Below are 22386 nucleotides of genomic sequence, written 5' to 3'. Positions count from 1 at the left end.
GTCTCTAACTTGGTTAAGGGCTGCTTTTATGGGCTTGAGTTATAGCTATCGGTATAATCATAGGCCTGAGGTATAAGAATGGTTATTTCTTATTCCTTTGTGAACAGGGCACAAAAAGGTCACACAGTGTATGGTGCTTTGGATGCTTCAAGGGAAATACATTATATCACTTACACGGGAGGCTTGTTAGTGGTGGGAAGGGGGGGAAAGCATGCATAATGCTGTCCTATTGCCAGGCGGTAAAGGTGATGGTCGGGAAACACTCTGAATGCACATGAACAGAGTCGCTGTCTATTTACAAGAGTGCCACATTCAGCACTGGCAGTGGGAAACCATGGTTTTGCATGGAAAAATGGGAATGAAGACAAGGCCGGCTCTGCCATTAGGGTGCTGATTTTGGATGTCATGACACGGCAGCAAAATCACAATGTATTACATTTTTTACTGCCATTGGTTTTTGTTGTTGTTTAGTCATTAAGTCATGTCTGACTCTTCGTGACCCCATGGACCAGAGCACGCCAGGCCCTCCTATCTTCCACTGCCTCCCGGAGTTGGGTCAAAGTCTTGTTGGTCGCTTCGATGACACTGTCCAGCCATCTTGTCCTCTGTCGTCCCCTTCTCCTCTTGCCTTCACACTTTCCCAACATCAGGGTCTTTTCCAGGGAGTCTTCTCTTCTCATGAGATGGCCAAAGGATTGGACCCTCAGCTTCAGGAGCTGCCCTTCCAGTGAGTCCTTTACTGCTGTAGGGAAAGGTAAAGGTTCCCCTTGACATTTAGTCCAGTCGTGTCCGACTCTAGGGCACAGTGTTCATCCCTGTCTCCAAGCCATAGAGCCAGCGTTTTGTCTGTAGACAGTTTCCATAGTCACGTGGCCAGCACGACTAGACACGGAATGCCGTTACCTTCCCACCGTGGTGGTACCTATTTATCTACTCACATTAACATGCTTTCAAACTGCTAGGTTGGCAATAGCTGGGACAAGGGACGGGAGCTCACTCCGTTGCGTGGATTCAATCTTACGATGGCTGGTCTTCTGACCTTGCAGCACAGAGGCTTCTGCAGTTTAATCTGCAGCACCACCACGTCCCTTTTTTATTGCTATAGATTGTTGTAATAAAGATCACTATGCATGTGGCAAGCAATCTGCACTGGAGAAGACAACAACAAGCAGTTGGCTATCTTAGATCTCCACCTTTCTATAATCTATATGTAGATTTGTGCTCTTAGGCTTCCTTCCTCTCTGTCTTTTTGAGGTCAATGTTTGCTGCTTCTCCAAATTACAGACATAACTGCATGCAAATACCCTTGAACAAAAAACAGCCTTTGAAGGTTCTGTAAATAAGTCTGGAATTCTTTTTTTTCTCCTGCGCTATACTCAGATGGATTTTCCAAGTTGATTATTGCCCAGTTTCATGATTAATTGTGCAAGGTGTTCCCAGAATTGATAAATGTGATTTGTTTGGACTACAACTCCAAGAATTCCCCAGCCAGCGGACTCCAAAAAATCATCAGTTCCAAGATCTCAAAATCTTCTTGCCCCTTACTCTACTGAAGAAAGCACTTTAGAAATGATTTTGCAATACCATTTTGCCTTTCTGACTGACGATCTGCGTCTCTTCCGCGGCTCACCTTATTTTTTCCTCTGCTGATGGTGGAACCTCTGGCAGTCAGACAGAAATCCTCTCTGGAGACACTCCAGTCGAGACTTAGCCAGGGAAGAAGGGGCGCTTTTTTGGCAGCTGAGGGCCCTCGTCTTTGGATAGTATCCCAAGGCTTCAGCCCAACCTTAATCCCTGCATTATGCTTTTCCACTTGGAAAGAACCGGAGGGCCTGCTTTTGTTTGGTAGTCAATGGCTCAAGTCCTTAAGAGACAGATCCTCCAGCTAATCCGTTCCCTTACTCCTAGATGCTATTAAGCAAGGGCGTCCTCCAGGGAAAGGGCAGTAGTGTGGTTAAAACCATTCTTTGCCCTGTCTCAGCTGAGCAGACCATGGCCAATATCCTCTTATAGCCCTTACCACACTGTTGTAGTTCACTCAACTGTAGGTGCCCACCTCTGCCAGTTGATGTGGGGCAGTTAATTATTGTCTTTATTTTTACTGTACTTTCAGCTGCCAAGGATGAGTTACTTTATGTCAAAAGAAGTGGGTTTTCTTGGGATCTTTAACTACAATCTTAACGCAAAGCTGTTTGAGCTCCAGGGGTTTTGGAATAGGCATAAAATCCTCTTTATACTAGCAGTATTACCCTTTCGATAGCCAATGTCAGGAATCTGCCAGTCGTGCTGGGTTTTTTTTCCTGGATTCTTCATTTATCTTTTAAAATAACATTTCCATTTCTTAAGGCAAGAAATGCATCAGTGAACAACATGCATGTGGCGCTTTTAATATCTAAAAATAGCAAGCTGTCTGTCTGGAGGTTTAGAAAAAAAAGAAAGATTGACAGCTGAGCTCAATGTTCACTTTGCTGATATGGATATATGCTATTCAAGAAAAACCAAGCTCAGCCTACTGCTGAAATATCTGCTGAGTCCTTTTTTAAATAGTATTACATTTATCTTTATGCTCTGTTTTCCCCAGTGACACTCAGGAAAAAGCAGTCTGAAATCTTGAACATTTTCCCCCTGTACTGGGTGTATAATCTATTACGGGATATGATAGTTCATTTGTATTCCATTCAAGATTGCAATCTATTGTCATAATCGTTACGTTTAACAGTTTCTGTTGTTTTTTAAATTGTTACATGTGTTAATTGATATTTTGTGAATGGTTTAGGCACACTATTAAAGTTTCAAATCTATTGAAATAATGTCGTGTTTTGAAAAAATGGGGGGAGATTGCGTAGTTCTTAGTCTCCTTGAAAGCCAGGTGACTTCTCTGGTAACTTGTTTATTTTGAATAAAGTATGCATTTATGCTCACTCTTAAATAAAGTTATTAAGTCTTAGAAGTGCTGCAATGTTTTTCATTTTTATGTTCAAGAATGGGCTGTGGAGACAAACGTTCTAAGGGAGGGTTGTTGGGTTTTGCTTTGGCTTTTGTTTCTTAAAAACATTAAAATACTAGGTTTTCGGTTTAGCTAATAAGAAATTACACGTTTAAGGCATAGGGTTTGCACAGCCAAAGCTAAGCGAGTTTGCTCAGAATGGAAGGACCACAAAAAAGACAGCCAGAGATTGTAACTGAGTGTATTTTTTTTTAAAATCATCGTATGCTCAAGGGAACTCTGGACTCGTCAATACGCAGAACGACTGCAAGCCAAAGAGTCCTTGTTTACTAGGCCGTCCGTGCGCGCCCCGTTGCCACGGCAACGGCAGCCTCGCCGAAGGTCCTCGGCGGCAGCGGCGGCGAAGACGCCGGAAAGAGCGGCTTCCGGTCTGCCCAGGAGAGGAGGCGAGAGGCCGGACTACATTTCCCGGCCTCCCTCGCGCGCCGACTTCCGGCCCGCCGCCCTCCTTGTCCGCCCGTCCGTCGGTCAGTCCGCTTTGGCGGAGTCGGGCTGGTGCCTTGACGGGATGGAGTGACCGGAAGTTTCCCTCCCGCCAGTTCTGTCGCCGCCGCCGCCGCCGCCTCTTGCCCGCCCGGGGCTCATGCAGCCCCCTCAGAGACCATGGGGTCCCGCATTAAGTGAGTGAAGGGGGGGGGGGGAAAGGAGAAAAAGTGGGGAGGAGAATATGTGTGTGTGTGGGGAAGAGCAGCCCCTCCCCCCCAGGAGCGTGTCTCCAAGGGGAGGGGCGCGTTCACACGAACAACGAGGGGCAGATGCGAGTTTGCACGCGGGAATCCCGCAGGTCTCCTGAGACGTGTCTGTGCCTGAGAGCGAGCCAGGTTGTAGGGAGCGGAAAAGCTCAGATACTTATTTATTTATTTTTTTTGGGGGGGGGGTGTTTCTCTCATAGACGCCATTCCTCATAAGGAACTTGCATTTCATGAGGGGTGACTGGAAGAACCTAAGGTGTATGAGAGAAGCCCCTTAAATAGATTAAAAATAAGGTTATCTCTCTTGTGTTTGTGTATATGTGTGTGTATATATATATATGTTATATATTTGTTACTTATTTTATTTATACTATATAGGAGAAACTTACACACACACTCGCATATATGTTTTTCCTTGATTTATTATTAATGAAAGTAAATTTCACGTTTTGATTGTGATATGTTAAAGCGGACCAGTAGAGCCTTCCTCACCATGCAAACATATACTGTAAATGTATTTCCAAACTTAGAGTATTCATGTGTGTGTGTGTCCAAAGAGAGAGCGGAGAGCAAGAGTGTTCAGTTATGTATAAAAAAGTTCTCTTGTTATGTATATGTTTATACACAGAGAAGGTTTTTTTTTTTACCATGTTGGGCAAATGCATGCTGAAGGAGAAGTAGGCTTTATGTGCGTATATTTGTGATGAATGAGAGAGGGCTATCTTTAATTTTCTCTGTGTATGGGGTTGTGGAGGCATAGATACAAAGATAAAGGCTTTTTCCCCCCCCTTACCCCTTTTGGAGCGCCTGCCTTTGGCCCTCAACTTGATGTCTTTCCTGCTGCAGAAGTTGCAAAATAAGATTGTTTGTGAGCCACGAATATACCTGGAGGTGGGTAAGGAGAAGACGGGTGAGCATGTGTGAAAGTGGAGGTGGGGAAAAGTAGCTTGACATGACAAGAGGCATACTTACAGTTTCTATTCAATTTGTTTTTGAAAAAAAGAAAATTTCTTAAGTTATTATGTATACTGCTTCTCCCCAAGTTTTAATAAAACACACAGAGTTTGTTTGAGATGTATATGGACAAAATATTTCTGGGGTCTGTGTCACATTTATCCTTCTTATTCAGAATTGCTAAACAATGTATTTGAGTGGTATTATATTACAGATACAACATGTATCTTTTAAATTATTTAACTGGTACCCAAGTATCAGTTACATTTATTATTATAGTTGTTGTCTCTTCCATCCATGCCAAGCAAGCCTTGCAGAAAAAGGAGATTTTGGTTCCTTGGTCAAAAAAAACGTTGTTTCAGGTAAAGCTCTTGCCCATTTCCAACCCTTTGCACAAGTTGATGGTTTCGAAGAAGAGAGAAGTTAGCCTCCCAGATATTTCAGAAATGGTTTCTGCTAGACTTCAAGTGGCCTAGCTTTCCCTGAAGGAAAAGGCTTTAAAGGGGCTTGCCCGGTTTCCTTGCTGCTACTTCGTAATCAGAGCTTTTATTTGGGTGTGTTTTTTTATTTTTAATTTCTACCAAGTTTCATGGGAGAGAAATTTCTGATTCATAGTCCTTCAGACTTCTTAGGATCCTGCTCTTGGGTGTCTTCCAGTTTGATGATGGCTTTAAGAAATTGCTCCTGAGAAACTGGCATGCGGTAGAGGTGGGTGGAAGAAGAAAAATTTCTAGCCACAGCCTACAATTTCAGCTTTGCAGCTTGGCTTGAGTTGGCGGAAGATACCAAGTGGGTAGATAGCGGTCTGCAGAGCTGTCAGGTTAAAATGGGCTGGCGGTAATGATGGCTTTTTATAAGAGGGAACATAGGGGGTGTTGGCCTGATCTCCCCCACCCTGCTGCTGGACCCACCCCCCTCTGAACTAAAGCAGCGGGAGGAATCCTTCCCTCCAACTTCATTCATTGTGGCCTGTGTTTCCTTCTTCAGCTTTCTTGGTTAGGATGGGTACATAGGTTGGGATGGGGAGCAAAACAAAACCCAGCATTGAACTGGGCTGTGTGTCTTACTTGGGGTTCACTCACCTTGTGTCCTCCTTTGGAAGAGTGGGGTTCAGCTGTGGCCACCCCCTTATGTGATGGCAAAGTGGCACTCCAGACATTGCCCAGCCGACATAGTGCCATGAGACAGAGTCATCCCTCTCTGCTTATGACAGGAATTTCAGCCAGGCCACCATGGGCATTTCCCAAACTTCCTTGCAGAGGACATGGGTTTGAAAGTGGGGGCTTTTGTCTATAATTTACTAATTAGCCTATGGCTCTGCTGTAAATGCACAGTCCCCCCCCATGTCTGAGTTTGTTGAGTTTCAGGATCCTTTTCTTCTGATTAAGTCCTGTATGCTGAATCACAATGGGAAGGATATGAGTCCTCAAATACCGCTGGAAATGAAGGGCCCCTTGCTTTTGCAATAGAGGTTAAGACACTATTTAAAAAAATCTTCTGGTGATGGTTTACATGCATTTGTTCGACTTGGCTTTATGCTCATCTGTTTCATGTATAGCTTGGTGGATCCGCATTCATATTTCATATCCGTCTGTCCTCTTGTGAGCTGGATTGGATTTACCTCACCACCACGCCGCCTGCCCTGCCTTTAGTATGGCCAATATGTTTTAGCGATAGATTGTATGTGTATTTTTATATTTTACAACTTGCTTTGAGCAGCTTTTTCTTTCTTTTTTTTTGGAAAGGTGAAAATGTGGACAGAAAATGCACTTTGGGGCCAATAAGATATGTACTCGTCTGTTGTGAAGCTGTGTTAGAGCAGGAAAAGGTTAAAGAATTGTGGGAGACCAGAAAGTTGGTTAGCAACAGAGCGAGCAGGTTTTTCACATATAAAAGCAAATGTAGTTTGGAAACATGTTGATACTGGTATGGGAGACTCTTTCCCCCCCCCCCCTTTTCAGGATGTAAAATTGCTAGGAGACGGGAAGCCTGTAAGTAGGGTATGCAGCACTGAAAATAAACATAAATCAGTCATGTCTCAGCTAAAACATGTTTAGAAGTAAGGCATATTGATTTTCAGTTAGTTTCAAGACTGCTGGATTTAAGATTATGCCTTAATTTGAAACTTTTTGTTGCGGGGATGAGAAAATAGGAACCTGGAAGCAACAAAGTTCATAGACCTTTGAATTTTTGTGTCATTCAAAGTGTCTTCTTAGCCCCCCCAAAAAACATTAAAAAGAATTCTTAACTCTCAGCTTCACTACCTTGGAATCTTCTGCTGTCTCCAGGCATCTTGGCTGAGGTGATATGGGTTGTACTGTGTTTCCCCGAAAAGACCTCACCTGAAAATAAGCCCTAGTGTGATTTTTTTTAGGATGTCATCATATAAGCCCTACCCCCAAAATAAGCCCCAGTTAAGTGAAACCCCTCCCTCCACCCTTGTGCAGCAATCAGAAGAAGATGGCACGATTGTATTTGAATCAATGTAGATTGTTATACATGAAAAAAATAAAATAAAACATCGGCTCTGAATGAATGAGGGGACATGAGAAACCGTGTGTTCTTTGAACAGCCCATAGGGAGGCAAAAGCAGGGTCCCTAAAGGATTCTGATTGTCCCAGACATTCCTTTAAATGGCATGTGGGCCCAGGCGTTTAATCTGTTTAGTTAAATTCTGGCAAACCTTTGGCTTTTCTGGAAATTGTTATATTACTGTTATTATATTTATATTCTGCTTTTCTTCTGGTGAGTTAAAGGGATCCTAGATGGCTTTGCTCAGTTTTCCCTGCATCATTCTCACAATCACAGTCATGTGAAGTTGTTCAGGAAGACTGGGCAGGGGGGTGGGAAGAGAAGTACTGGTCCAAAGTTGGCCATGAGAGAGGATTTGAACCCAGGTCTCCTGAGCCCTACTCCAGAGCTCTAACTAATGCACCATATGTACTCTCCTCTAGTGTATCTTATGTTTTTGGTATAAATTTTGGGGCTTATATAAAAGCTGAATTACTGCACTTGGATGCAAGGTAGGAAAGATTTGCTGGGGTTGAATTATTTAAGCTCAGTTTCTGTGCAGGAAAGCCTTGGAAATGGTCAGCAGTGTCTTTAAAAGGAAACAATGAAAGCTGACCAAGCTTGTAAATAGAGTCTTTATTAACAGGTGCTACTTGAGAGGGCTTGTAATGTGAATCAGCTGTTCCTTGCATTAAGAGGTTGATTCTAGAACAGTCCTGTGCACTCAGAGAGAAAAAAATGGAAGTGGCTTGCAGGGGACTTAACGTAGTTGAAATCTAAAGGCTGGTGAGGGTCATCACCAAAAAAAGCTGGTAAAAATATATGGTGTTTTCATGTATTTCTTAAAGGCAGCTGCAGTGGGCCAAAGTAAATTAGAAAGAAATTAGAAAGAAAAAAGTAAATTAGCCGCCTAGAGTGGTCCTGACCCGACCAGATAGGCGGGATATAAATTAAATAAATAAATAAATCTGTAGGCATCCTTCAGTCTCGAGAGACTATGGTAACGTGCTCTGTATGGAGGTCTTGGAACAGTGTCTTGTGTGGCTGAGAAGGCCAATTCGAGAGTGACAATCTCTTCCACATTGAAGACAAATACAATGTCCCCTGTCCAGCTCCCTGGTTTTGCTGCTTTCAGGACGGCCTCTTTGCCTTGGCCTGCTGGACAAGGGTCTCTTCAAATTGGGAGAGGCCATGATGCACCTCCTGCCTCCAGGCTGAATGCTCAGATGTCAAGGTTTCCCATCTGTTGAGGTCCATTCCTAAGGCCTTCAGATCCCGCTTGCAGATGTCCTTGTAAAGAATATTATTGATCCCATTTAATTGGCAGGCAATATATTATATTTCAACCGTTCCCTCTGTTTAATGGGAAGGTGGCTTCTTTCAGGATACTGGGGTGGGTTTTGGAAAAGCAACTTGACTCTCTTGATTCTTGGGAACAAGCCGAGGCGATTTGGTGAAGATGCTGACATGCACAGAACTTTGCTGATGATTGTTACCTGTTACTCTTTGTGGAAGGGGATTGCAGTGATGGCACAACACTGGTGAGGGAAAGGAAATGGTTTTCATGTTTCTGAATCAACGGTTGTTCCAAGTTGTTCCCATCTGCTTGTAGGAGAGAGATGGCCTTCTGCTCTATTTCCATCTGCTTAAATTGAGGAGTTACTTTTAAGTCAGAGAAACCTCCATGGAACGACCAAGATGTGCTGTTCCTTGATGAGGTCTTTCCTTGAAACTTTCCGTTTGGATTTTTAAAGGGAATGCTGGGCCTTCTCTGCAGTTCCATCTTGGTTGTGGAATACTGCTCCCATGGAAGATCGATTGGGATGTGGATATTGTACCCCAAATTTTGTGCTAAATGAAAACTTGGTGCTTTTTGGGGGGGCTCCATGATCCAGACTTTGTTCTGGCTTTCCAGAGTGTGAGTTTTGTGTTCTGTTCTGTCCCCTTTATTTGCTTCTTTAACAATGTCAAATTGTTATGAGTAGTTTTAAAATTCCCTTTGACTGATTTTAGCCTGCCTTGATGTCTCCAGATATAGGGCAGGCTAGAAATGTTTCAGTAAACAGATAAGCGTGGTACCCTTCCTTCTGCGTCAGGCTGATAGATGTGGTTGTTGCATTTAGAACAGAGGTGGGGACTTTTTCATGCTCCAGATGTTTTGAACGTCCCTTTCCAGAGGAGTAGCCCTAAACAGTGGTACAGGATTATGGCAACTGGAGTCCAGAATACCTGGGGGAGCAGAGGTTTCCCATGTCTTAAGTTTGAGCCTTGAGGATATGCATTCTTCTTCCTTTGGTGTGTCCTTTGGTGGCTAGATTGGATACAGGAAGTCTGGGCAGCCATATCCCCATACTGTGGTTAATGGGTGCAATTTCAATGAGGATAGTAAGGAGATGAACCCAGATGATTGCGGGGAATTGGCGAAGGGCACGGATATGTCCAGGCTGAGTTCAAAGGCAAGAGGTTGAGCTGGGACAGCAACAAGAGGTCTTGGCTTTTAGAACAGGTCAAAGTCAATGTCACCTAAGAAGTGAAGCCATATGAACGATGTGGGAAGGAGCGAGGTGCTGGGTTTCTGGTGTGCAGAATGGCTGAAATGCCATCTGATAGTTCTCTAAGGATATCAGAGCTTCATATAACCTAGCACCGGACTTCACGGCTGAGGTTGGCAACTAGCGGCCTCTGAATGTTGGAATGTCATTGTTGGCTGCCACCCTTGACTGTGTTGGCTAGGGCTGGTGGGGTTGTAGGGCTGTAAGTTGTCTACTCCTGGTTTGTAGGACCTTCCTGCCCACCAGGCCAGGTGCATTTGGACTTGAAATATTATCTTCCAGGCCTGCCCATGGAATAATAATAATGATGGTCATCGTCACCTTGGAACTGCAGGGCTGGAAGAGACTCTATGGGTCACTGAATCCAGCCCTTCTTAAGGAGGTACAGCGGGGAATTGATCTTGCAACATCTGGTTCCGCAGCCAGAAACCTAAACCACTGGTGACATTCTGCTCTTAGCTTTCTACTCTAGGGGAGTGTTTAAGATGTTTTCTCCTACTAAAAAAACCCCCCAAACCCAAAGAGGCTTCTCTCTGCTTCTACTGATAGGTGGGTTCTGTGCTGGTTTCTCTCACCACCCTCATCTCTGTTTTTACTCTCCCATCTTTTTCTTGCTGAGTAACTGTGTCTCTTTGTCAGCAAAGGGTGGCAGCAGGTGGGTGAAACTGACCTAATTTTTTCCACAGACTGTCACCCATGAAGGCTCTAAAAAGCTCTCCAACAGAAAGCAATAAGTAATGCTTGTTGGTGTTGGCTACTGCAAGGGAAATCTGCCTTTTTAAAATTCCTGGCTGGCCTCCCACCTCCCCTGATTCTGAAAGATGTCATAAACACGAGAGGCAGCATGAGAAGATTGAAATCAGAGCTATGATAACCCACCTCGAGAGGATGGGATAAATCCCGGTTGCCTGGTTACTCCAGGTACCTGGAAAAAGAAAAACTGGGTGGTTCTTAAAAGCTCCTTTCCACACACAAAGTACATATTTGAGATGTATTTAAGCACTAGAAATGTGCACGCTGGCTGCATTGATGTCATTGCGTTTGCCTTTCTGCACAGAACATTGGCCTAAATTCATATTTGCAAGAGGCTGTATTTCCTGAGAATGCTTGGCAAGTTAAATTTATCTCAGCATTTACTTCTGTCATACTATCGTAGCACCATTGAGAGTGTCCTAACCTATGGTATTCTGGCATGGTTTGGGAGTAGCTCTGTAGTGGACAAAAAAGCTCTACAGAGAACCATTAAAATTGCCCAGAATATCACCGGGCTCCAGCTACCAACCCTGGATGATATCTTCACATCCCACTGTCTAAGGAAATCACATAGCATCCTGAGAGACTCTTCCCATCCTGCTTATAACTTTTTTGAACTGTTACCATCTGGCAGAAGATATAGAACAATTAAGACTCGGACCACATGTTTTCTAAATAGTTTTTATCCTAGAGCTATAATTGCAATTAATAATGAGCTTAAAGACCACCAGTAGTGAATAATTAGTTGGACTGTGTTACTTGGCCTGAGGTGTAGATGTTTGTATTTTTAGTGGGGGACTTCTAGTGGGTGGGGAGTGTTTGGGGAATGTTATGTGTGTGCATGTGTCTGGTCTCTGGGTGTCTGTGAATTTCGTTGTATGTGTATATACTTACAATGACAATAATAATAATAATAATAATAATAATAATAATAATAATAATAATAATAATAATAATAATAATAATAATAATAATAATAATAATAATAATAATTATTATTATTATTATTATTATTATTATTATTATTATTATTATTATTATTATTATTATTATTATTATTATTATTATTATTATTATTATTATTATTATAATAGTTAAAATTGGGTGCTCCCCACCTCCGGCCAATGTTAGCCTTCAGTTTTTACTCAAGTTGCACTTGTGGTGTGTGTGTGTGTAGGGTTACCCTCTTGAAAATCCAGATAGTTATCTGTGTTAATCCAGCCTCCTGTGTCCTCTCTATTAAAAACAGTCTTGCACATGGCCGCAGTTAATAAAACCAAGCTACAGTACTCTGAAATGCAGACTAAGTTGTGTTCCAACTGGCATTGGATCCTACTGTAAGAGTTCTGCAGAAAAAGGTGTGTGTTCTCTGTGTTCCTTCCATATATACTTTATATATGTTGAGTAAATGTTACCACAGTTCCTCCTGGAAGTTTGTTTCTTATTTGATATGTCAGAACTCAGAGGGGATTTGCAATCCATTGGGTTGTTCTGAGCACACTTGATCTTGTCTTATGTTGGAAGCTAAGCAGAGATGAGAGGCCACCAGAGATCTCAGGTACATCTAGGCGATGAAACCCTTCTTTTAAACCTAGGTAGAATCTTCCATCGCTGATGTTCCATGGGATCAGGGTGAGAGGGAGGAAAATAATTACTGTATTTTCCCGTGTATAAGACGCCCCCATGTATAAGACGCCTCCACTTTTCTAACCCAAAATTAAGAAATCTAAGTGGGGCTTGGCAAGTGGAGGGGAAAGCAGGATCAAAACCCTGCAGGATGACTTTGATCCCTGCTTTCCCCTCCACTTGTTTTTGTTCTCTCCTCACCTTACTTCTGTGTATAAGACGACCCTCAATTTTTAGTCTAAAGATTTTAGACAAAAGTATAGTCTTATACGTGGAAAATTACGGTATGTGGGGGCCCACTGTTCAGGATAGCATTGAACATGTTGGGTTCAATCCAGGTTTAGTCATGCTCTGAGTGGTCCCATTGAATGATCTGGAGGCCATGCTGAGTTGTGTGATAATATTGGTTTTTTGGGGAGGGGGATTCTTCTTTTCTTGTTGCTGTGACAGTTACATTAGTGCTTTGTTTTCCTTCTTGACTTCTGGTGAATGCAATTGCATTCATGGGTTGAAGTGTTTGGTGTTGGTTTTCTTTTTTAAAAAACTTCAGGAGCTCTCTTAAACCTTGTGTGCTTAAATCTAATGTAAAAAAACAAAAAGGAAATAAACAGTGGGGCGTTCTCCTTATTTGCAAACTGAAAGCAAAAGTGAAAGAGAGGAACTGGGGGAAGGCTACATGGGGCTCCCAAATTAATGCTGGGTGAATGAAACAGTTGGCAGATTCTGTGGGATGCAGAAGTTAGTAGCAGTATGTATTTAACTTTCAAAAGCTTTTAAAGCCCTCTCTATGTTTATAACTACACCTGCCTGCTTAGAGAGTTAATCTTGGAATAATGAGCCAAGCAGTATCCTGCTACAGTGGGGTCTTGACTTAAGAACGGCTTGAGTTAAGAACATTTTGACTTAAGAACCGCTCTCATAGGAAAATATTGACTTGACTTAAGTACTTAGATTTGAGTTAAGAACTAAAAAAAGTGCAAAATTTGAACTTTCAGTTAACTGTTGGCCAGTGAAAAGGGTGCCTGTCTGCTTCCTCACTCCTCCCAGCGTTTAGAGAGTCAATTGGGAGTCTTCAGACTGCCTGGTACTGCCTGGACTGTATTTTCCCTGCCTTCCCTGAACCTTTCTTGACCTAAGAAGAAAAGAAACAAAATATCCCCCTCTAATGGTCGAAGGCGGAATAGCAGCTTCCCATTAGTTTCTATGGACGGAAAAGAGCAGATACGGATCAAATGGTTTTCAATGCATTCCTATGGGAAATGCAGATTTGACTTGAGAACATTTTGACTTGAGAACCGCCTTCCAATACGGATTAAGTTCTCAAGTCAAGACCCCACTGTACTTCAAGATGCCCAACCTACTTGCCATGAGACGCTCCCCCAAGCTTGGAATACCATCTGTTTTCCTGCACCAGAAACCATAGAATTTTTTTGGGGGGGGCATTGAAAGCTACAGTGTATCTAGGTCAAGGATACAGATCCTGCTGGACTACAGTTCCCTGCAGTTTTGGTCATGTTTTCTAGACTGATGGGATACAAAGTCGTGATGCAGATACTGTACTGTACTGGCTGGTTGGTATATTGTTGATCTGGGTCCCTCGCTGGGAGAAATGCGGCATATCAATAAAACGAATAATAATATATTCTCTGCACCCACCTGCTCCAGTTTTCTTTTGAGCAAGAGGGCCTTGTTTTGTAAACAGCCCAGTGATCCCAGGGAAGCTGAAGTGGCTTCTAAGATTACGATTGCAATGACGCAGGTATGCCTACCTCATTGCAGAACAGGCTTCCATTTTTTTCTGCCAGGAGTGTGAAATGTTAAATGCTTCTTCCACATTTCCCTTTCAGGAAAGTTAAACTGCTATTTAAAATATGCTCCGCTGTATATATATTTTCCTTTAATGTTTCAGGAGGAAGGCAGAGGTGTGCCTTCCAGATCTTTCTCCAACTTTCAATGGGTAGAATTTCATCTTTCGTTTGCATGTGACTTTGCTTAGCAAGGAGATTTGGCTTTCAAAGATACAGGAATGCATTATCCTAATGATGATCTTAGCTGGCTTCTTCTTTGTGTGGGCTGCCATAGCGCTGGAACGCTCTCTCTCTCAGCACTGACTTCAGCTTCTTTGCTTGGGGGTGGCAGCGGCGGTCTTTCACGCAGCGATGCCTCTGTCACACAGAGATGTCCGGTACTTGTGCGGGTACTTTGCTGTGGGTTATTGTCATGCGGGGCAAAAAAAAATGTCATTTTTACAAAGACTTCGGTGCCACTAGTCATGCTGGGTGGGAGAGTATGAGAGTTTGCTTTTTTTTAAAACAGCGAACGTTTCAAGAGTTCTGAGAAAAAAGCACAACGGCGTAGAAGCTTGTTTGGGTCAGTGAACTGAAGGTACGTCAAAATACCAGAGAAGCTTTTCAAAGCTCGAAACTATTAGCCAAACCTTTTGGGAGCAAGTCTTTCATGTTGTTTTTTTAAAAAACGTGTTAGACAGAAATGGATCAACCACATGAAATACTTACGTAGAGCAGGCTTTCTTATGAACAGTCATGTGAAACATGCTGGTTATATGGACTTAAGACATAATATATGCAACAGGGATCTTTTCCCCCCTTCCTCCTTCCACTTTGCTGTCATGAGAGCTAGAAACATGAAATCTTTAAGACATGAAATCTTCAGTAGGACCTTCGGAGTTGTGATCCACACTGTGGGGTGGCACCAAATGTATGTCCCCCACCCCTACTCTAGAACATGTATGTGCCGGAAAGAAAGCCCAGGTGTCAAGAAAACTGAAGTCACTTCAAGTCTTGTTTCGAATCATTAAAAAAAAGTATGTTTATTTTCAAAAAAATTGCAATAAACCCAGTTTGGAATTTTTAATTACCCGTATTTTTCGCACCATAAGACGCACTTTTCCCCCACAAAACAGGGGGGGTGGAAAGTCTGTGCGTCTTATGGAGTGAAGAAAGCAGATTATATTTTCCTGTTTTCTTCTCCTAAAAAATTGGTGCGTCTTATGGAAAGGTGCGTCTTATGGAGCGAAAAATACGGTATATCTTGAATGATCAGGAGGAATCTTTTCAGACCTGTGACCCTCCTGGGTGTTGCCTTGGCAAGGATAGACGTGCCAAGGATGGAGTTGGACAGCTTTGGTTCACTGAGCTAAGAATTGTCCTCCTAGTTACACCAAGAGAAGGCAGCAGCAGTAATTGCTCTCTCTCTCTCTCTCTCTCTCTCTCTCTCTCTCTCTCTCTCTCTCTCTCTCTCTCTCTCTCTGTGTGTGTGTGTGTGTGTGTGTGTGTGTGTGTGTGTGTGTGTGTAAATGCTTGTGTTAAACTTTGGGATCTTTGTTCACTCCCTACCCCTGCCCCCCATTACAAGATGTTTCAGCAGGACTTAACAAATTCTCTGCCGAGGTGTGAGCTTGTTGGGGATAATAATATGCTCTTTGTTGCTGGTGTTCTCATTTTTTGAAAAGCCCCTTTTTATTTTAGCACTTAGAACAACAACTGGAGGCTTGTCGGGGACGGGAGGGGGACCAGAGCGCCACGCGTAGCGCCACCTTGAATGTATTGAGGTGATGTTTGCAATATGATTTAAGCCCAGTCTGTAGCAGAACCAGCTCTGTGGAGTTTCATACTCGGCGACTGGCTTGAGGCAGTATGGATGGGCGTCCTATTAAAAAACTTGAAGGAAGCCAACGTGCAAATGACCCAATGTTTATAATAAATAGCGTGCGAGAGTATTTGACCGGCCGGCTGCATCCTAAGTCTCATCACAGAGGTTTTTCTTCTTAAGATGGAGGACCAAGCTTTTCTAACTGGCCAGCAAGTCTTTGAGGCGGTGAAATCCATCATCACTGCATCACCTTTCCAAACACCACAAAGACGAGAAGGGTTTAACATCAAGTGTTTGCTTCCTTGTGTTTTTCCTTCCCACTTGCTTGCTTGTGTAACATTTTGCTGGATGAAGTGATCCGTGTTAAAAACTGTTCATTTTTTTGTCCCATTTTCATTGCCTTGGAAAGAATACGATCCCAGGATGGCTTTCAGAATGTGTTTTTCAGCCAACTCGGCTACTATTGGTTTCTCATCCTTGTGGCTCTCTAGGCTTATAAACAGATGATTGAAGGGTTTATTTTTTTGCCAAGGAGGTTTCAAACGTAGACGAAAATACGAAGATGAGAGTTCATCTCCTTATTACCGAGAGTGACATGGTACCCGTCCACCTGAAATGTCTTCGGCTGCTTAGAAATACGAAATTACATGCTTCTGTTGTTCTGTGCAGTCAACCTTTTCCTTTGAACATAATATAAGCTTCTGCTATCTTGGAGAATTGCCATTTGAAAATAAAGCAACCTGCCCAAACCTGTTAGGTAAATTTTAGGATTGTAGCTCAGGTTAACCATTTTTAATCCACTGCCGTCTAAATCTGCTTGGTAACAGATACCGTTATAGTAGGTTAATCGTGTGTTTAGTCAATTTATGTGTGTTTTATGGTATAAGGCTTCCAGGGTGGTATCACACACACGGGAAACAAAAGGTGTGAACCTTGAACAATAAAGTTGCAAACCATGCATGCCGTAAAACCCAACAGAATCCAAAATAAAACCATTAAACTGGTCAGCATCCTGAACTGCCTGGTCAAATATGAAGAAATCTTTACTTGGTTCCAAATTAGACCATTCTTGGCAGAAAAGTAGACTATTTTTTTTTTTTTGCAGAGGGCATTCGAGATGTGGTACCACAATGGGAAATCCCTTTCGGCTGGAAAGTGAATGTCTCAGGAGTCTCTTACATCTACTGGAAAATGTCCAGTTCCTTAAAACAGACACCCTTAGTTTTTTACTGCGAGGGTGGGTCATGGCAAAGCTAGCAGGTGGTGAACTACCGTTCAGCGGCCCTACTGTTGGGCAAGGGGATGCTGGAGAATCCAACAGTCTGCACACTTTTGTGGACTTATTGCTAATGAAGGTATTGCATGGGTTAAGAATTTTATTTATGGGAAATGTCTAGCAGACGCTTGACTGCTGTTGCAGACTACTGCTGGAAACTCTGAGTACCGGTGGAATCTGAAGGGTCCGGCAGCCCCCTTGTTTGGCTTTATTCTGCGTAATCAAGTGTGCTCCCCAGCCATTTTGGGCAACACGTTTGGAATATTAAACCACACATTTAGCTAAAATGAAAACAGGACTAGCAAACTGTGGGCCCATTTTTAAAACTACTCCAGGAGGTGTTGAAAGGCTGCCTTGCTCTAATTATAGCTACTGTTAAATAATGTGTTGCAATAATTAATCATCGGCTCTGCTTATAGGAAAAGGGAAGCAGCCGCGGTTGATGGTCTTTGCGCTTCTGTTTCCCTGCAGCTTGCAGTTTTTTCCTGCTCAGTATGATTCTGGATGTTATTCGTCTGTTTGTAAGCAATCATAAAAGCCTCTTTCCACCATCATATATAGGCATATAAATACAGCCATGTTATTTTTTTTTCCTTGATCCTGCTTACTATTCTAATTCCTTTTTATCCACAGTGATTAAGCTGTTACATATTTTTAGATAGTTCCTCATCTTTGTAGGGGAAGACAGAGAAAGCTTTACATCCTCGGAGATGACACTGGATGGGCTGAGTTTTCTTGAGGAGCAGATTTAGAGGAGAAGATACAGGTCAAGTCTGATGTCAGTTCTATCCAGAGTGGCTTTCTTGAATCATGGTGGTTTAGAAACCAATCTATCAGATGGACTTCTGTCAGGGACAACGTTGTCTGTGTGCTGCATGTGAGTCTTGTGTTGGTAGTCTGAGATGAATCTGGTATAAAAAAAAATGTTATAGGCTCTATTTTAATCTGTACGCTTCGGTGAGGGTAGAGAACCCCTTTGGATTACTCATCAAAGCATTCTGGAAAGTTTTGCATATATTTAATATTGGATTGCTCTGTCTTGCAGGCAGAATCCAGAGGCAACATTTGAAGTCTACGTCGAAGTGACTTACCCAGCGGTACCAGGTGCAGGTAGAGTATCAGCATTCTGTTTCCACATTTTAGCCGGAATATTTGTGTGGGCATTTTTTTTTTGCAAGAGGGACAGATTAGCAGGAAATCCCCCGAAGGGAGCACTGACCATATGTTCAAGCTGAGAGTCTAACTTTTGAAAAATCTTAACAATTTATAGAGCTCTGATGGGTTTGGTGACAGCCCCCATCACCCTCTCTGCTGGTGGTGGCTGATGGGAGTTTTAGTCCACAACACCGGATTGGGTGCCTTGATGGAAATAGAGAAAAATATCTGTACTAATTCATTGCTGGACTTGAAACTCTGTGCATCGGGGAATAGCTGGGAGGTATATGGACCATAGTATTTGTTACCAGTAGAGAGAAATGCCTCTTGTGCAAAGTGGCCTTTATAGGACTGACATACCTTTGTTAAAAAAGTGTAAACCAGACACATAAGAAGTTATCACAATAGTTGGGTCAAAATTCTGAGTCATTGACCTGACTTGATTTCTTAACAGCAACCCTTTGAGGTTGGCCACTCTGAGACATAGAGAGAACTAGTGAGCTCAGCTAATAGGGAGAGGTTGAGATATTGGCTTGGGGATTAGCTGAGCTCTCTGGTCCTATTTGTGTCTTTGGCCTACCTTGAAGGGTTGCTGTTAGAAAAGAGTCATGGATATCAACTTGAGCACCCTGGAGAAAAGAGACATATACATGTAAGTAGCACATAAAATGTTTATAATTCACCTTAATCTGCTTTAAATTGGCCACTTTTTTGTCCTCAATTACCGGGGTGCTTGTAAACAGGATGAGAGTTGGAATCCAACCATGCCCGAGTCCCCTTATCGTTGTTGAAAGCAGAGGCCTAAGACTGTTCTGCTCCCCATGCTTTTTGCTGTAAAATGCCAAGGGTCACATTAGTGGCTGAGGTTTTTGTTAAATGCAGTTATATACATCCTGCCTTTTATCACCCATTTAAAAACAACAGCGAAACAGAGATTAAAACATCAGACGGTCTGTTATAGACGTATTTGTAAAGCCTAAAGGAAGAAACATGTTTGTAACCGTTTATTTAGTTAATGCATACAATACTAAGCCTTGTATTCACACCAGTACTGTATCACCAAGTAAACGTGTAAGTAATCCTCTTCGGATCCTTTTGTTTGAAATCATTTTAGAGATTGCTTAGTAACTAATCTAAAACACTAACAAATGGCTGAGAACAGAACCCTAAACATTAGCCAGTTTATTATATTTCAGGACGTGGTGGCGCTGCGGGTTAAACCGCAGAAGCCTCTGTGCTGCAAGGTCAAAGACCTGCAGTCGTAAGATTGAATCCACGCGGCGGAGTGAGCTCCTGTCACTTGTCCCAGCTCCTGCCAGCCTTGCAGTTTGAAAGCATGTAAGAATGCGAGTTGATAAATAGGCAGGGAAGGTCACAGCGTTCTGTGTCTAGTCGCGCCGGCCACATGACCACGGAAACGGTCTTTGGACAAACGCTGGCTCTATGGCTTGGAAACGGGGACGAGCACCGCACCCTAGAGTCGGACACGACTGGACTAAATGTCAAGGGGAACCTTTACCCTTACCTTATTACAGTTCTATTAGGTAGTTAGTTGGTAAGTGAGTTAACATAAATATTTGTTATGTTTAGATCTCACTTTTTCTGCAGTGAACTCCATGTGCTTATGCAGTTCTCAGGCTGAGAGAAAGAACCAGCCTGATGTTAATGCCATTATTATTATTATTTTTGACCGAGTGGAGTTCTGAACCCAAATCTGCAGAGTGTTAGCCTAACACTTGGAAGAACTGTACCCTTGTCATGTTGGGTAGAAACTTTTATTTTCATGTCTGTTTGGGCATCTCTAATCATCATCATCATCATCATCATCATCATCATCATCATCATCATCATCATCATCATCATCATCATCATCATCATCATGTGCCGTTAAGTCAATTCTGACCTATGGTGTGACCATTTTCAAGGTTTTCTAGGAAGAGAGTACTCAGAAGTGGTTTACCATTCTCTTCTTTCGGGTTTGCCCTGGGACTGCTGTGCAGCTTGCCCAAGGCTGCACCGTCTGTCTCTTCTCCCAGGAAGCCCGGTGGGACATTGGAACTCCCGACCACTGGCTCTGCAACCACATACTTAACTAACTGAGCTATCCAGCCAGCTCTAGGGCGATAATGTTTAGAGGGGGCATCCAGACTCTGTGAAGAGGCAGAGGTGGACTAAAACATGCTGATCCGGATGAATTTGATGCACTTGTGCATTTGCACAATGGGGCTTTCTTGACTATTCTTAAGCTCCAGAAATCAAAACAAGAGGTGAGGAGGGTGTTGAAGAGTAATATCCTCTGTTTCTGTTTTTCACTTGGTAGATGGTCTTGGAAGCTCCTTTTAAACCAGGAGCTTGTTCGCAGGTTGGACTCTACGTAAGGCTGAAGGGAGGTGTTTCATATTATGTAAAACTCGGTGAGCGCTTCCCTAAAATCGGCAGCACCTTTTGCCTGATTTATTTGGGAGTTGACGGGGTGAGGAGCCACCTTGGGAAGTGAGAATCCTGGTCCGTTTTGCACAGCGCTTTGTTCCGTCTGCCTGGGAAGCGCCTGCGTTGGCAGCAAGCAGGCTGACGGCCGAGAGGGGTGCAGAAGCTCTCCTATCCTCAAACCCGTTCTAATTCTTGAGAGGCCAAGTGGTCCTGCACATGTGGTGCTCTTGCTTCCAGGGCCCCTCTAGTTTTACCTCTTGGCTGAAAGTTGGTTTGGCAGCTGGTTCTGCAGTTTGTGTCCTTTCGGCATGCGTCTCTGTCTAGATAATATTCTCCCCCAATAATTGCACAGGGAAAGGCTGCCCGTAAGCGCCAATGCTTCTAACTGCACCGGAACATTTCCTCCCTCGCTGCCCAAGAAATGAGCGACTTCCTCTCTTTCCGCACATCTTTCTTTTAGGAATATTAAGAAACCGCCTTGAATCTGTAAAAGTTTTATGTTCCTTGCCAGGGTACTTTTCGGCAACTTGGAAAGTACTCTTGTCACCGGACCCAAAGCTGTCAGTGCTATCACAAAATGAACATCCCTCCTCCATGCCCCCAACGTGCTTTAGCATCTGAATGGAGTGCATTTATTAGAGGTGGTATTATTGATTTCTAAGCCTGTATTTTAGTCATACTAGACTCCTTGTATAAAGCGAAAGAACTGGTCGATGGATTGAGAAGGGAGGTTATTAACAAAAGCTGCTTTTAGGGCCCAGTATCTGTATCAGAGATCTTTAGCTATAGTTGCTTTTCCTCTAATTTTATATTTCCTACAAGATTTGAAAGAAGGAAAAGAAGAAAACGACACCCAACTTTGCCCTTTGGAACCTTGGATAAGAATACCCCGGAATGCGTGATCACCTACATTCCCATAATAAATAGAATAATTGTGATACGGAGAGACTGAAAGTAACCACATAAAAAGTCGCACACGGCAGTGAGAATGAGGAGGAAAATCGGAGCGGCTGTCTGCTGCCCTGTTTTATTTGCCTCTGCCTTCCAATTGCCTATTTTGTTTTCTTAAAAGAAAGTCCCCGCATGTCAAGAACGGAGCCCTTCTGTCGTTACCGGAATTCGGCAATCTTCGAGACCTGTGCTAAAGGCCTTTCCTTGTTAGGAGGAGGAGCGAAGGGCATTGGGTAGAGTTCTGCCACTAATAGTATCGCGTAGAAAAAGGGAGAAGAAAATGGCATTTGTTAGTCTAAAGTAACTGATCAAAATAAGTCACCAAAGCTGGGAAATTTGAAAGTAAAAGGCACACAAAAGTCTCTCTGTGTGGGGGGAAATTCTCCTTGTGTAGGAAGCTTTTGTGTGTGTGTGTGTGCGCGTGCTTTCGAAAAGATACATCAGACACAAACGTTGGATCCTTAGCGGCGTAATTCTGTGAGGCAGAAGGGCCTTCTCTCTTAAAGACCTCGGGTTTTTTATTCATCTTTTTATGAGAGCCACGCAAAAATCTCGCCGTGCGTTCAAGGAAAAGCTGAAATGGTTTCGTGCGGCTAAGCCCTGCCTTTCATTTTATTCCCACTTTTAAAAACACACACATACGCGGGCATGTGCGCGCAGGCACACACACACACACACGCCGCTCCGGTTTAAGTTAGGAACCTAAATGTGCCGCGCGTCGCGGGGATGAAGTGATGAGCCTCTTGAAGACTTTTTGACAAATGTTCCCCGGATTAGCAAAGGAAAACGGACAGCTTTCTCTCTTGCACGCTGGGCTTCTTTCTACAACAAAGGCATTTTAAAAAGCCTGGCTGCTGTGTGTGTTTC

General features: G+C 43.1%; 1 protein-coding gene across 7 annotated transcripts in view; it reads left to right on the top strand.

Annotated features, from left to right (window-relative positions):
• Positions 1–3445: 3445 nt before the first annotated feature.
• Positions 3446–22386, top strand: part of DENND1A (DENN domain containing 1A) — a 215392-nt gene continuing 196451 nt past the window's right edge. For 2 of the 7 annotated variants that reach the window (XR_012082234.2, XM_020793330.3), the window contains exons 1-2: positions 3446–3627; positions 18029–18093. Coding sequence is in view for 5 of the 7 variants with exons in the window: in XM_020793330.3 (XP_020648989.3) it covers positions 3611–3627; positions 18029–18093 (82 nt within the window). In the remaining 2 variants the exon portion in view is untranslated. Of the gene's footprint in view, positions 3628–3675; positions 3829–18028; positions 18094–22386 lie in introns of those variants that run through there. The other 5 variants (XM_020793327.3, XM_020793325.3, XM_020793329.3 and 2 more) reach the window with 3 other exon arrangements.

This window comes from Pogona vitticeps, chromosome ZW-PAR (genome assembly GCF_051106095.1).
Source record: "Pogona vitticeps strain Pit_001003342236 chromosome ZW-PAR, PviZW2.1, whole genome shotgun sequence".
NCBI classification, from domain to species: Eukaryota; Metazoa; Chordata; class Lepidosauria; order Squamata; family Agamidae; genus Pogona; species Pogona vitticeps.
This window is presented reverse-complemented; position numbering and strand designations above follow the sequence as displayed.